At 36.7% G+C, this 16,098-nt stretch overlaps 1 protein-coding gene across 2 annotated transcripts in view; it reads right to left on the bottom strand.

Annotated features, from left to right (window-relative positions):
• Positions 1-16,098, bottom strand: part of CDKAL1 (CDK5 regulatory subunit associated protein 1-like 1) — a 604,990-nt gene that overhangs the window by 236,794 nt on the left and 352,098 nt on the right. For both annotated transcript variants that reach the window (XM_004693314.2, XM_012732965.1), the window contains one exon: positions 8,234-8,400. In XM_004693314.2, the coding sequence (XP_004693371.1) occupies positions 8,234-8,400 (167 nt within the window). The remainder of the gene's footprint in view (positions 1-8,233; positions 8,401-16,098) is intronic.

Below are 16,098 nucleotides of genomic sequence, written 5' to 3'. Positions count from 1 at the left end.
ACCGTGGGGATTACAATTGAGATGAAAAAAAAAATGTGAAAAATGATGTAAAAATAAACTTTTTAATAATAAAAAAAAGATACAATAGGGGTATTTGTATGCCACAACTGATATATGTAAATTTCCAGATGCCTCAATATTCTCGAATTATCTAAAATGACACTGGGAGTGGGGGGGGGTGAGGCAGGAAGGAGATGGTTTCAGATAGTGGGTTATGAAAACAGCATCTTCAGAAAGTATTTTCGTTTCATCATAGGTTTTATCCCTATACTCTTTATCTCCCAGGAAAACAATAATCTCTCTCTAGAATTAAGTATCCATACGTCATTGTACTTCATAAACAATATTCAGATTCAGTAACAGGTCAAATAAAGAGATTGTGGTTGATGAGTTGTTTTCTTTCTTAAATTGGGTTAAAATTTAATTGAGGTACAACACTGCTTAAGATTAAGGGGTTCAGAATAGCCCCCCTCATGTGCTACCACACCACACCCATCACCCAAATACCCACAGTCCTCCACTTCAGTCCACTGTGCTCCCTTCCAACCTTGTTCTCTCACCTTCCTCCTCCACTTCCTATAGTCAGAAGGAGTTTTTGTTTTTATTTAGCTCAAAGCACATTAAAGTATTTTATGATGAGTGCAAATGATAATCATTCCCACAGTGGTCCTGGATTCCTGCACATGCTACCTGGGCATTTAGAAACTGTACCTGAGACTAGCACAGGACAGGGTCTCTGGTGAAATTACTTTATTGTTTTGACAAAGAAATTATTATTGTTTAGATTCCTTATAGGAAATTTAGAATACTAATTATGAGCGTGAATTCCACTGGTGAGAGCAAACAGAGCAGAGGTAGTCCTTAAGCTGTGGAACAGCTTTGACTTTTGGGAAGAATTTGGAATTTTGGAAGAAGCAAGCCTCCTGATTGGCCATGTGCTGCTCTGTCATCTTGCATTTCTCCTTCTGATCCGAAGAGCTCAACTTCCTCGCATTGGGGTTTATGTAGCTTCTTCTTGAAGTCAGCATCATGCAATGTTCACACCACTGATAGCAATTTTGGTGAGGATGAGCGATGATAAATCATACACAATCTGCTGTGTCTAACCATGAGAACTCGACTGCAGGACAGTGGTCTAGTCACAAGGAGCAAGCTCTAGCCCAGATGCTCCCAAGAAACCATCCACTTGCCTCAATGACACTGTTAGGATGACCAGAATGGTCCCAGGAAAGGTGCCGGCTCGAAATTTTCTCACATGCTGACCAAAGTGTCTTTTCCTTTCACTCAACAGCTTCCGAGGCCCATCTTCAGTAGGACAACACTGAGGTATTTTGTTAAGTTTCACCACTCTAGTACCACCATTCTTACTACCACCAACTGGTTCTGTGATGACAGCAAAACCTTCTCCTTTTTCTTCTGAATCCTAGATTTAGCAGCTCAATACTGCCTCCTGTACTTTCTGAAATCTATAACGGATCAGGAATATCTACCAATCCCTCTCACTAGGGCAGGTTTCAGTTGCAGTGGGGCTCCCTCCCCCATTTGGGGGGCTTTGGCTTTGGCCTTCTTAACCTCACCACTGGCATCAGCTTTCCTGGCTTCAAGTTTCTTCCCTTTAGCAGTCACCACCTCAGCTTCCCCATCATCATCTTTCATGATGAGAAAGTCTATTTAAAGTATTGGCAGCCACATACACAGACTTTCTGCCACTGTGCTCTTCAGGAAGACAGCAGTGACTAGTATTTTCAACATGAGAAAGATACATCTGTAAGCTAGCTTATTTTCCCCTGAAAACATACCTGAAGTGATAAAGATCTGAATGAAACCATTTACGTCAGCTATGAGAGTAGCAATAGGATAAACATGTTTGAAACCAAGTCTGTGTGAATTCCTTTCTTTCCTGGGTCCTCTGGCTTGCATGTGGCCTTGAAGCTTAGGCACCCACACTGAAGATCACAAACCACTGAGGCTCAGTGATAACAACAAGAGATGGGGAACTTCAGGTTTTGCAGTTAAAGGCTGAAGCCTAGACAAAGAAACAAGTGAGAGTAGAGGGATGAACAAGTGAGAGTGGAGGCAGATGCAGGAACAAGTGAGAGTGGAGGTAGATGCAGAAGTGGGAGGAAAGGCAGATGTTTTAGTAGAAGCTTTGTCAGCTCCCTGAGAAGCTGCAGAGTTGGAATATGGGATGAGGCCTGCAATCATGCTGCCACAGAACATTATTTCAGTTTCATCTTTGATCAGAAAGTAATCAAGTCCTTCAGCACACAGGCCTGGGACATGTCCTGCACTGTCTTCCCTTCTCAGTGGGCTGCTCCCAGCTCTCAGAATTAGGTTCCCAGTGAAGTTAGTCCTGCAAACTTAACACTGTGGATGATTCCTTTTAGTATTTGATACAGGTTATCATCCTCCTCCCCCCCAAATTTTCAGAAAGAAACAAACTTTGATTTCCATTTGCAGGGAGTTTCTTCCCTGACCTCTTGAAGTCTATTCATGAATGAACACAAGTGAAGAATAAAGTAAAACACTGGCGATTATGATAGGCAAGAAACTGGGGGCCATGGTCACATTAAACCTCAGGCTGCCACATCCCAAAGCTATGCTGTTGACCACAGATATAAAGGATATTTCTTTGGTTAGAATAAACCATCTTGCATGTCCTATTCTTAAAAAGAGGAAAATATCTTGTATCTAAAAGCATATCTATTTACAGATTTTTCTATTATTCAGGAAAGTGTAAATCTTGAGGGAAAAACAATTAAAGGCCCCATGTGAACTGCTGAGTTCAGTTCAGAAATTGTTTTGTTTTGATGAAATATAAGCACAGCAGGTTGAGTTTGCTATTATTTTGAAACTATGAGGCATTTTTAAAAAGTCTGCCAAGAACATACTATTAATGTTCATAAATTACAGTGCAGAGAAAGTATTTGACAGCTATCTACTGTCTTCTCCTTGCTAAATATGCAGTTAAGTTAGAATATAAGGTCATTTAAATAGAAATAAATATACCAAAAAAAAGCATAGCGAGAAACTGATTTGTTGTAGTGATTACAAGATTTCTCAACTCAAAACAGATGGAACGTTTAAAATATCACTATTTATAACTTAGCTTACCTAATATAACCAAACATAAATATGTTAAACGTAAATCTTACAATAGCCATACATTTACATTTGAATGCAACTAAGTACAATGCAGTGTAATATCAATGTGAATATTACTGAATATTTTTCAACAATATTTTAAAGATTAATATTTATTAAAGCCAAGTAATTTGCTTTATTCACAATAAGAATATAAGAAAAGTCCTTAATGATAGGCATTTGTACTCCATATTAGTCAACTGGCCCTCTCTGGACTAGGCTGTAAGTGATGCATTGAAATTCTGAAACAATTTTAAGACACAGAAATTTTGAAAGGAGGTAACAGTTACCGTAAATTATTCATAACATAGGGAGAACCAAGATAGCACAGATACATAAAATCCACAGATACTTTGCATATCACTTACCATTATCATTTCCCTACTAGCTAAGAAAACTTAAAAGGAAGACACATTGCCTGATTTTTACTTTCTCCTCCTTGACCATCCATTGCTGTCTTCTCTGATGGAGACTATAAAAAGCAGTGAAAACTAAGATGTATGGAAGAGAAGAAAGAAGCTAAGAGTCTAGATAGTCGACAGATCCAATAATCACATAATGAGCTCATTTGCACATGGTAGCCCTAAATATACCATATATCACTATATTTTAGCAGGGCAAATAATCAAAACACATGCCTTAGATAGATTTTCTCCACCATCAAGTATATATTCACAGAAGTGTGACTCAGAAGTGAGAAACACATGACACCCATCCACGATCTCTTCCAAAACTAGATGCTCAGCACAGACATGAAGAGACTTCAGTACATAAGACATGCAGTTAACAAACAGCATGAGAGCTATCACATTATCCAACACACATTTATTAAGTGCACATTGCCACAGAACCTGAAGTGCAAAGATGAACGAGACAGCCTCCCCCTAAAAATGTAACAGTTGCGTTGAATCTACTTTTAAATAAATAATCATTTTGCCCCATGATAGTCCCAACAGACTTGTCGGACAGAATCTGACAAAGCATGGAAGGAATCTGGGAAGCATCTGGAATGACTTTCTGTAAGACATGGTAGAGTGGAAAACATTTTAGAATCAGACAAGATGACAAAGTAGCTCAACTGCTAACCAACTATGCAACCAGAACACAACTCTTACAGGCTAAAGCTTTCTCACTGTCATATCCACACATTTTCTTTCTATATCTTAGCTACGCATCAATACAAGGTATAGATGACAGATACATAGCCAATAACAATCCATATACCTAACTAGATGTAAGAAGGAAAATAGCATTTGCAAAGCAATCCGCAAAACTTCTGGAAAATAACAGGTATTTGATAATTATAGTGATTTCTGGTGCTTGGCTGGCAGCAGGATTGCGCCCCTCATCACACTTTCACGTGTTTACCTGTACTATGTTCTGTCTGAGTGAATAACAGGCCAAAAGTAAGCTATGTTGTTGCAAATGCAATCAAATTCACAAGCTACTCCACTTTCTGGAAGGTCAGAGTTCATTAAAGAGAAAATATGCCGGAGTTAGAAATATTGATAGGAAAGCAAACGCACAGGAAAAAAAAAATTTCTTATTTGCCACTATCAGCACAATGTATTAGTCAGTGCAAGTAGCAGCGCATATTAGTGTATCTGAGTAGCGCGGACTGGATTACCACATGTCACCTGTAAGCATGGCATGGGGAAAAGAACAAGTAAAAATCTCAGGAGTGAAATGTAAATGGAGTACACAGGCTTTACCAGCGGGCATCATAAGGCCCTGAAGGGACAGAAGAACAGAGATTAATGGAAGAATGGAAGAGCCTGGATAGCATGCTAAAGAGCTGTATTTTGGCTTATGGTACGAGAGGCACTGTAGAAATTAAGATGAGGTAAAATATCTTCTAATATACTATTTTATTTTATGTTGTTTGTATGTCATATGCGAATTTTGTTAAGTGTTGCCTAAGTTCATAATTCTATCTCTTCAATTCCAGGGTATTTTTTCATTGTGTGTGTGTTTTGAAATATCTTTGTCATCTAAAGATCATCATTTAAACTGAGTCTCATACGGTTTTTATAAGGAATTAGTCAAAAATAGATCTGTAGATGTTCTGGATACAACTATTTGTTTATTAGAGATTAAAATTTTCCCACTCTTCTGTTTATTACACATTAATCATTCCTGGTACATAAGAAGCCACACATAATGCTAGACTCTTGATAAAAACTCCATAGTGCAACCTATGGTTAAGTGTAACATGCATCTCTACTCCTACGGAGACTTAATAAGATGCATTCTTCACAGGTTTTTCCACACTAGACTTTAAAATGACAGAAGCTCATGTGTATTCCTTTAAGTGACTTTCCATTTAAATTGTTCAATCAAAAAGATAAGCTTGTAAGAGTTTCAAAAAAAACTTCTCAAGAGCCTGGTGAATGTGAAGTGAAGAGGAAGGAAAACAGCCAGTGAAGTAAACACTCTGTAATTAAAGTCTCCAGCATGAAGCATCACACAAAACACAAGGAGGCTGAGTCCTACCGATGCTGTCGGTATGAAAGCATCAGAGTAGTTCTCTCAAGAGAGGGTTCCTTCTATCTCTACAGGACTGTTTCTTTCCCAAAAAACCATCGTCTATATTACACTAGTTCATTTTTTTCTTGTTTTCCTCTTCCCTAATGCTTCTTTTTTTCCTTACTAGAGACACCCTCAGTATTCTTAAGGTAGGTCAAGCAATTTCTACAGAAAGGGCTAAGTCAGCAAGGAAAATGAATATACTGGTGACAGGGGCTGAGGCTCACCCAACTTGGGCTCTGGTCCTGTTACATGGATGTATGTAGAAGGACGCACACTCTGGGCTCCACCTACCCAAGGAGAATGGCGCTGTCAAAGTGAGAAAGGAAAAGCTAGAGAGCTCTCACTTGTCTACAGTGCAGGACTTTCATATCTATGTAGTTTTGCTGGTTTGCATGTCACCCTGTTTCCTTTGTTTGCTTTCCCCTTGCATGTAGTATAAAAGGACTGGATTCCGCCCTGACTTTCAAGTACATAGGAAAGGGTGGCTTTCTATGGGACAAATTCTTGCCCTTGAAGCTCATTTACTTTATCATCTTCATTGCATCTTCTGGCTGGAATTTTGAACTCGAAAGTTCAAGACTAAAGTGTGGGCTCCATGTATATTATGAAGAAGGGACTTCTTTAATTCACTCATTTACTCATTCATTGAGTCATGACTGGGATGGGTAGAAATGACAAGGTCTTGTCTTGGGAAGATAACTAAGTAAGAGAAAGGTCAACACTACAGATAATTACAACAAGAATTTTAAGAGGCAATGAATGTTATGATAATCATAACTAGCTATTACTCTATTAATAATCTACAAACTAAACATCTGGCATTTCCCAGGTAAAGCGTAAGGTTACATTCAGTATCTTCGGTTGACTTTCAGGATCTCTTCTGGAAGCTCTGGTCAGAGGCCACCAACTGGTACTACCTTAGGAAATTTATAGCATGGAAATTTGCTATAAATGCAGTGAAAGTTTCTGCAATTCTACAATTAAGTAAAACGTAGATTTAGTTCTCCAGGTGTTAGGTAGCTATTTCAGAATCAATACCATATTACCAGCCCACTAGTACACACACTTTGACATTGCACCTGAAAATCTTTGACTCCAGCTACCAAGGCTCCCTTGATCTGGAATAAAATTGTTCAATCAAATCAGAGAAATTGGTGTGCTTTCCATTATACACTGTGTGCTGCTCTTTCCACACACATCTACTGTATCTGCTGTCTTTATAGTAAAACCACACCAGTTCTCAGGTAAAAATTATTCTTAATAGGAAATCACATACTTACCTTTTCAAATATTCAAAGAAACTGAAACTGAAAACAGCAAATCAAAGTTGTCACAAACTGCCCAAAGAACTAAAGTCAGCATATAAACTACATACATTTACAAAAAAAAAAAATCTGACTAGGAAATTATAAATGACAAAATTGAAATTGTGGATTCTCTTCCTTACACATTTGTAAATAAATAATGATCAGATTTCCATCAACTGCTTTCAGAAATCCTAAAATATGTTGTTGATATTAGGGAAACTTTTCAACAACCACCTCAACATGTATAGGCCCGAAATAAAATCAACATAAACAATCTTTAAAATATTAAATTGCATTTATGCACTACATTTCAGCACCTATTCATGATTTTTAGATATTTTTTTCCTAAGCAAATTAATGTGAAGAACACACTGACTAAAAATATGATTGACTTACTGTGTACATTACACCTGACTTTCCAATAGCACTTAGTAGATTTACTGTCCACAACAATGGACCTCACACAATTATCCTACTTTACAGATAACAGCCGTTCCCAATAGGTACTTTTTCACATAAACGCTTGCTCCCTCATCCACATTCTTTTCTCAGACTGGGGTATTTGTCATTGGTACCACAGTTACTTGCACACACATCCATTATTCTAGTTTAACAAGCTACCTGAGGGGAAGCATCCTGATCTATGAAAGTTATAAAAATGGAACCAAAGGTCTCACATTACCACACCTTCTGTGTTCGGTGTTCACAGAAACTCATATGGAAGAAAAACAACTGTGTCTCTTTGGTTCTACCTCACCTCTACTTCCCTCTAAGGAAAACGATGACATTTAAAAGGCACCTTCAATCTTAGGCCACGGTATCCTTACTGACAGAGCTAAAAGTAGTTCAAAAAACGCAAAGCTCACCATTGGTTACAAATAATAAAATGGCTGCCAAATTAATGCAATGTGTTAGCAAAGTAGAACCAAACAGGGGTTCAAAATGGAGGAACTGGGGCACATTTATTAAAGGAAAACTGCAGGGTGACAAAGCAGAAACAGAGAACTGTGATAAGATGGCCAGTACTGTAAAATATAAGCAGAATTAGCTAAGAGTGAGGAAGCAAGAAAAAAGATGTGCAGATGGAAAAGAAGAGGATGTGACCATCTCAATTCTTTCTTGGAAGCATGGAACCACACTTACAAAAAGCTGAAAATGGTTTGAAATGAATCTCAGGTGATGATGCAGAAGCTGCCATGTTGTCTGGACTGGCTTGTGTATGTGTCAGCATGAAATGGGTTACTTTTCCTTACCTCCAGATGCTCTAAAATATAGGGGGGGTTTGTCATGCCAAGCCTCAGCATTGCTCCCTCGGGGATCACTTCGACCAGTTTCCACAACAGTGCAGGGAGACTGGTGCCAATATCTCTGCCATAAGCCCCTGTGTCTTCACTGGTCAACCATATCTCACAAACACCCTCTGTGAAGCAAAGGAGATAATTAACAAATCTGTTGCAGAGCTGTTTCCTTCATCATACAGCTGCTCACTCTGTTTAATGCAGAATTTCTCAACACCATTATGCAGGCAGTCTGGGTATTCAATTGCAGAGAAAAAGCAGCTTATCCCATGGCGGCAGTGGGTTATTAAGTTCATTTTATGAACACCAGAGAGTTACAACAATGCTGTAAATTATCAGTGTGTCCTATGAAGTGATTAACATTCACAGCCAATCAGTTTAACCGTGTTTCCTCACAGCACTTTGATCAAGACTAAAGCTTTAGTTCCATCACAGAGAATACTTAACTTTATTGAACACCATAAGCCCCAGAACTGAAACGTTAACTCTACAGAATAGGTACTACCAGCAGCTAACTCAGTGATTAGAAAGCCATCAACCGAGGAAAAATATCAAAACATAGTTAAGATTTAATTCACAAAGTACTAATCATGAGGCATCGGTTCTTCTAGTAACCACCATCTTCTTTATTCAATTAGAAAGAGTACACCATGTCGTTACATTTAAAAAAGGCGGTTGCTATGTAAACAGCAACCACTGTTTACTGACAAAAACACTTCAGGAAAATGTATACAAGTCAAATATTATAGCCAGCAATGAAGTCCTCATATTATTTAAAGTTAGTAAAACAGAGCTACTAAGCACCTCCCAGGTTTTCATGGCACACAGAATCTTTCAATTAAAGGATCAGCCTATTTATAAAGCCAAATGATTCACAAGGCTAAAGCAAACAATAAAATGGGCCTGTGACTCTGTTCATGCTAACGTAATGTGTTGCTGCTGAAGAATCTCAAAACACACACAAAACACACCAGCAAAGACTACAGCCTGAACCAAAAGTACGTTTCTAGAAAGTCTTAACATTATAATTTTAAATTGTCTTTAGCAGACAGAGCTGAAGAATTTCACAATTATATTTAAATATTCCTAAGAGACAACAAAAAAATTCCTATAAGAATCTGAACTTCAAGCTTACACAATAAAGTAGCAAAAAGTAAAGATCTTCACCCCCCTTAATATGCTCCACCGTAGTAATGGAAAAATAACAACACTTTCCTTTATTAGAGACATATTTACTTTGTTAAATACTAACCAACCCATATACTTTTTTTTTTTTCATTTTTCCCCACCTGTCTATCGGAGAGATACATATCCTCATCCATATAACATGGAAAATATGAAAATACAATTTAGTTTTCCCAAGTTAAAAAAATCAGTCACTACTATAGAGAGCAAAGAGGAGCCAAAACACACCTCCACTTTAAAAGTTGGACATGTCTTTAGTACTTGCAAACAGTGTTATAACTAGATGGGTTTTTGAACTAAAAATTAACATGTAGTTCCAGATATTAATAAAACTTTGGTTAGTTTTAACCACTTAATAAAGATTTTACCCTGAAAAGGAAGTCTGGCATGTCCACAGACTCACTTTGTAGTCTTATAATTTTATAAATGTTTTCTGCGCATGGAGAAATTTTCTATTTAAAAAATGGGTTTCAGTTGGTATCTTTATTCTAATGTTTCATGTGCCATCAGACACTGGACTTGCCAGCCATTTTTTTATAAGTCTTATCACAAAAATCCACTCCAGGAAAAAAAGATGGCTAAGTAACAACATAAACGGATTTTAAAACACTCTGAAAGAGGTTATAAAAACAGGACATTATCCATGATTTTCCAGTTACTGGCATTTGAGCAACACAATATGAATATTTTAAAATGAACAGAATAATTTTAATTTATAATTTTTCCATCCAAATGGTTCCATGTTACGCCTTATGTAGAGAGAGCGAGTTCCTGGAACAGTGCCTTGCTACTGCTAGATGAATATAGAAGGGGGAAAATCACTATGAATAGGAATGGAAATAACATCCATGCAGAAAACAGCAGCCAGCTCTGAGGGCTGCAGAGGTGGGGACCAATAGCCCCCTGGTGGGCTGAGACTTCAAATTAAATCACATAAAGAGGAAGCAGCTGTAACACTAAATCAGCAACAACAGGAATAATGGTCTTGATGTCTCTCCGATCAAGGCTGCTTAAAATGCTTTATAAAATAGCAACCTGGTTTAAAACCCAATGAGATGAGAGGCCATGTACAAACTGTACAATCCCTGGACTTTAGGAGAATTGTGCATTGCCAATTTGATCCAAAAATTTGTCAAAGATGAGTTTGCTCTTAACGTCCACATTTTATCAGGTTATGTTTCAAGCATTAATTCTAATGAGCGTTGATCCCTCAAACAGTAAAGCTATGGCGAGTTATTTTATACGGAAGATGCAGCTAAATGTGGAGCTCCATGCCTGACAGCCTTTTCTCTGGGAAATCCTGTGATTACTCACAGTGCAAGCAGTTGTTGTCAGGTCAGCTTGCATATGAATTCACCAGGGAAACTTAAGGCTGCAGTCTGTAATCACTGACGGACATTGGGACACACGCATGCGCCATCTCCACACTTAATTGGCTATCCATATGGGCAGAAGTGCTTGCCTAAACAGCTTCATTCCTTAAGGATTTCAGTTATGAGCTATATTTCTTTGCACAGTCACTGCTTTATTCGCCCATCAAACATTTATTGGGCCCTTACCTACCATGTGCCCTGTAGCTCCTCTAGCTCATGACAGATATGGATTCATCATTAAACTTTCTGTGGTCTGAGATTGACTATTACCCAGGAGCTGGTATAGGGACAATGACGGACATCCTGGGAATGTCACGTACACCCTTATCAGTGGTGGTAGTGAAGGGGGGAGGGGTTCTGTAAGAACACAGCCTTGGAAGCCAAAATGAGAGAGAAACTGGGCTGCACAGGAAGATAGATGTCAGCCTTAAGGAGATAGGTCCAGCCTACATGTAACATGGACTTTGATTAATAAATGTCCAGAAAATGCACATATGAAAATGAAAAAGAAGGAATAAGCAGGAAGAACTGAGATAAGAGAAATAAATGTCCAGAAAATTCCCTATCCCTGTAAAAATAAATATACACACAAAAAAAGAAAGTGGTGGGTAGAAAAGTGAGAGACAGAAATTAGCTGTATTTTAAGCACCCAAAGGGAAATCTTGTTTTTTCCCAGTTGTTATTCTGACTTTTGTGCATTTTCCTAAAATTGTTCAATCTGACCTTTTAAATGAACATTAGAGTCATCAGAGCAAAGATCATAATTTTGCTATGTTCATTTAGGTTTTAAAAAGTGCTAGCAATAAATGAAATGTATCTTACAAGGGAAAATCGGTAAAAAAAATGTTAATAGAATTCATTATTTTACCCAAGTAATTATACATCAGCATATAGTTGAAGCAAATAGCTATCTTTCCCTCAACAGCTGGATTCTGATCTCTGCTACACAGTAATTTGAAACTACAAACGATGGAAAAGTAGAAGACATAAAAGGTTAATAATAAAATAAATAATATCCTCAATAAAATGTCTCACAACAAAGAAAATCCTTTCTGAAAAATCAAACTTTGCCAAAATTCAGTTTTAAAAGACAGTGACTCATTATTACTTTTCCTGTGTATGAGTTCCATTGTAATAAATTAAAATAGGGGTGAAAAATGATTTCATCTGGTCAGAGAAGTGATATTTCTCCAGTAGCTCAAGCCTTATCATTGGGGTAAATTTCCATCATAATTTGTTTCAATTATTCCATAGTGATCACAATCTAAAAATAGGGACTACAAAAAAAATAGAAGCTGTAAACAATGATTGATGTAATCGACGCTTAGAGAGCACTAGATGGCTGAAAATCTGCATCAACTATACATTTTTTAAAAATCATTTTCAAGTCTGCTAAGTCTCTCTTTCTTAGACTATGTATTCTCTCTTCTCCACTTTCTGTCTTATACTCTCCATTACTAATTACGCCTTTACTTCCTTCCCTCCCCTCAATTCCTTCCTCTATTCTTTCTCCATCAGCCAAGTCTTTATTCTCTGTTTCAAAAGCTGACTAAAGGACATGAACTGAACAAACTTCAATTTGTTCAATACACATTAAATTATCTGCTCTTAATTCCTGAAGCTCTCTGTGATGTACATATTAATTACATTTTATGGGCTCTTCGTTAAAAAATAATCTTAGAAAATTCATAAATAAATGATCCTCTAAGCATGTGAAAGGTCATGGGGATTTCTTCAATGGTGATGTTTCTAAGTAATAATCTATGGAGGCAGTCATCAGCTTGTTTTGTCTTTTCATTTCATGTCAATTAAACAGCATAACTCTTGCTTCCTTCTAATCTTATTACTGGACTCTCACACATTCTATGTTTTCTTTTACATTTTGAAAAAGGACTTAAACAGCAACTTTATTAAAAATAAAGTTACATTTACCACAACAAAGGAAACAGTGGGGTGCAAGTTGTGTTTCAAGAGGGTCAAACTCACAGGGCAGTGTGAAGAAAGTAGAACCTACATACTGGAAAGTCAAACTGCTGCCCATGCAATGAATGTGTCACTTGTCTGTTATACATACTACTGACAGCTCTCAATAACCCCATGTTTTAAAACATTATGTTTATGCAAATGAACATTCAATACAGTCTCATAATTCTTAAGTCAGGAAGAATAGGAAAAAGAAGAATACATACTGTCACTTTCTAATCTTTCTAAAAGGAATTACTTTCTTTCATTCTCTTTTTGAAGGGAGACTATATTATAACTGACCAAAATGTAGGAAACAAGACTCACAGATCTAAATAGAAATAAACAAAGACTCGCAGATCAGTAAGACAGACAGGCTTTCTAGTTGATAGCACCAACAGGGAAAGGCAGTAGTGCCAGGCTTTTATCTTTTCTCCTATTTCTTCTTTCCACTCAAAGAACCTAAGCACGTTAGGCACCCAGTTCCTCAGCATCATTTAAGTTGATACCCAGCAAACCAACATAAACCACAAACTGAGCATCTTCACAGAGGGTGAACCACTACCACAACTTCAGAAGGAAGCCAGAAAACAGAATCTTCTCTACAAGGCAGGATAAGAACAGGAACATTTCATTTTTCTTCCATTAAAGGAAAAACAGACTCACCCTCAAAATTCTACAACTCAACAAAAATCTACAACACCCAATAATTATAATGAAAAAATACACTATTTCGAATCAGTTTTACTATTTTCAACTACTACAACTGACCCAAAGTGGTTAGTTTAACATCTTGGTCCCTTCCAACGTCTGATGCCACAGAGATCTGAAAATAGTCACCTTTTAAGGTGAATAAAAAGTTTAAATAAAAGTGGGAAATGGGTTAGCACTGACAAAAGAATATGGTATAATTCTGGGACAAAAAGTATTTAAAGATTTGGAAGTTTTATATAGAAGATGGTTGTTGTAGAACAATCAGAACAGGAAAGCCTGATACATACCTCGAAATCACTTCACTTTAGAATTTCTAAGAGCAAAGAACCACAAATACTTAGAGGAGGTATTAGCAAAATGCAACATGAATATTTATCCCAAGAGAATAACAAATATAACAATTACCTACTCTTTAATTTTGCCAAACCATGCTAATCAAAACTATCTCTACCAACCTGCCTGTTTCTCTAAAGGAATGTGTAATATCCATTACGAGTCCTTGGCTGTGGCCATATTAATGAAAACAAAATCTTAATTGTAAGGACTTCAATTTCTACACTATTACAGCAATTGTCTTAATGCTGTAATCGACTAAAATTTGACAAGATCTATAAAACAAAGATCATCAGACAAAAAGTAATAGCAAAGGAATAAGTTTTGAGAGAAGCAAATGAAGTTAAGGTCCCCATGATTGCTGTTCTTAACCACACAGCGGTATTTTCTAGACCACAGAGCAGCAAAGGGTAAACTTGATCTTTACAAGTTAAGAAGACAGCAATTAGAACGCAGAAAATTACAATTTACAATTTACAGGGTTGAGTATTATGATGGACAGAGGTGTACAGAAATGAATATTCAAAGATCAGCAGATGGCTCCCTCAAGGCTTTTGCTAAGAACTAGGTGAGTATGTGTAATAGGAGACTAAATTCCAGGTCTTGATAATAAGGAGCTACCGGAAAACAGAAGGCCCAGCATTTCCTAAAAGGCATAAAGGACCAAGAACCGTTAATGTCCTTACAGGCCAAAAGGACCTTAGAATAAAGTCTCATCTAGAATCCCTACTAGAAGATTATCTGGCTGAGTGGTGGAAATAAAAACCAATATTAAAATAAAAGCTTCTCTGGACCTACACAAACAGACTTTATGGGGAAACTGCAAAGGATCCGAGTAATTTCAAATAAATTAATAGTAAGAACAAATGTCAAAACTCTTTAAAGACAACAATGACCAATGTCAATAAAGTGAAATCCATAATACCCAGCTTCCTAACAAAAACTTCAAGACATAAAGGAAAAAAAAAAGACTATGATCAGACTGTACCAGTAAGTAGTCATTAATAACATGATAAAATTGACAGATGGAAACTAAAGTAACTATAGTAAAAATGTGATCCATATGTTTGAAATAAATATAAAAACAATGAACAAAAAGAAATACAAATTATAACATGACCTACCGAAGTGTCTAGAAATGAAGAACTAGTGAGACTATTCAAAATGAAAAAGAGAGAGAATACTGAAAATAACAATGAACAGAGCACAATATAAACATGTTCAGATTCCTTGATATAATGGTTCCATTCTTCCAATCTGATGAAAACTATAAACAACAAATTCAAGAAACTCAATCAAACCTCAGAAGAATAAAGAAAACAACATATAAATTATACATTAGCACACTATACATAATTATAAAAACAAAACATAATAAAGAAAATAGCTTGATTACACAGTGAAACTATAGGAAAAACATAGGCAGAAAGAGAGGAATGAGTTAAATATTGGTCAGAAGTTATGAACTCAGAATGTACTGGAAAAATAGCCTCAAAACGCTGAAAAACTTGTATGATTTTGTATCGTATGGAAACTGGAAAACAGTGAACTATCCAACTTAAAGACAAAATAAAGACTTCAGACAAAGATAAGAACTCAAGACCAGCACCACTTCTCCAATAGGAAGAGCCATTACTCTTGGTGGAAAGAAAAGGCTAGAATGATACATAAAGGAAGAAACAGTGCAGGAAATGGTAATGTGGATGTATATAAAATTTTTTTTTACCTCTTTAAAATACAGTTGACTTTTTAAAGCAAAAATTACAATTTATCACAGATTATCAATGCTATATGCCCCAAATGACAAAAGCCTAAGTAAGGACAGGAAGGAGGAGAAAATGAAAGATATTATTAATAAGGGTCTCACAGTATTACTGAAATAGTCTAATGTCATTTGAAGGTTGATAGAGATAAGTGAAAGGTGTGAATTTGCACCCTAAAGCAACTGACAATCAATCAACAAACCAAAGAGATACAACTAACAAAGCAATAGTGGAGATCGAACAGAATCATAACAGTCAATCTAGAAGAAGGTAGGTAAATAGAAAAAAGAAAAAAAAAACAGAGATAATGGAAATTAACAAGTCAATACCTGTAAAGTAGACAGAAATGGAAAGGCTTCAACTTTTTCATGGTTTCTTTTTTTTTTTTTTTTTTTTGCATACAGAACTGGGGTACAGGCCAGAGGCTCAGGGATGGTGAGAGGCTTCACCAGAGACAGAGTGGGAAACAGAACAGGCAGACGACGAAGTA

Source organism: Condylura cristata, unplaced genomic scaffold (genome assembly GCF_000260355.1).
Source record: "Condylura cristata isolate star-nosed mole 26May11 unplaced genomic scaffold, ConCri1.0 scaffold00037, whole genome shotgun sequence".
In the NCBI taxonomy this organism is placed as follows: domain Eukaryota; kingdom Metazoa; phylum Chordata; class Mammalia; order Eulipotyphla; family Talpidae; genus Condylura; species Condylura cristata.
This window is presented reverse-complemented; position numbering and strand designations above follow the sequence as displayed.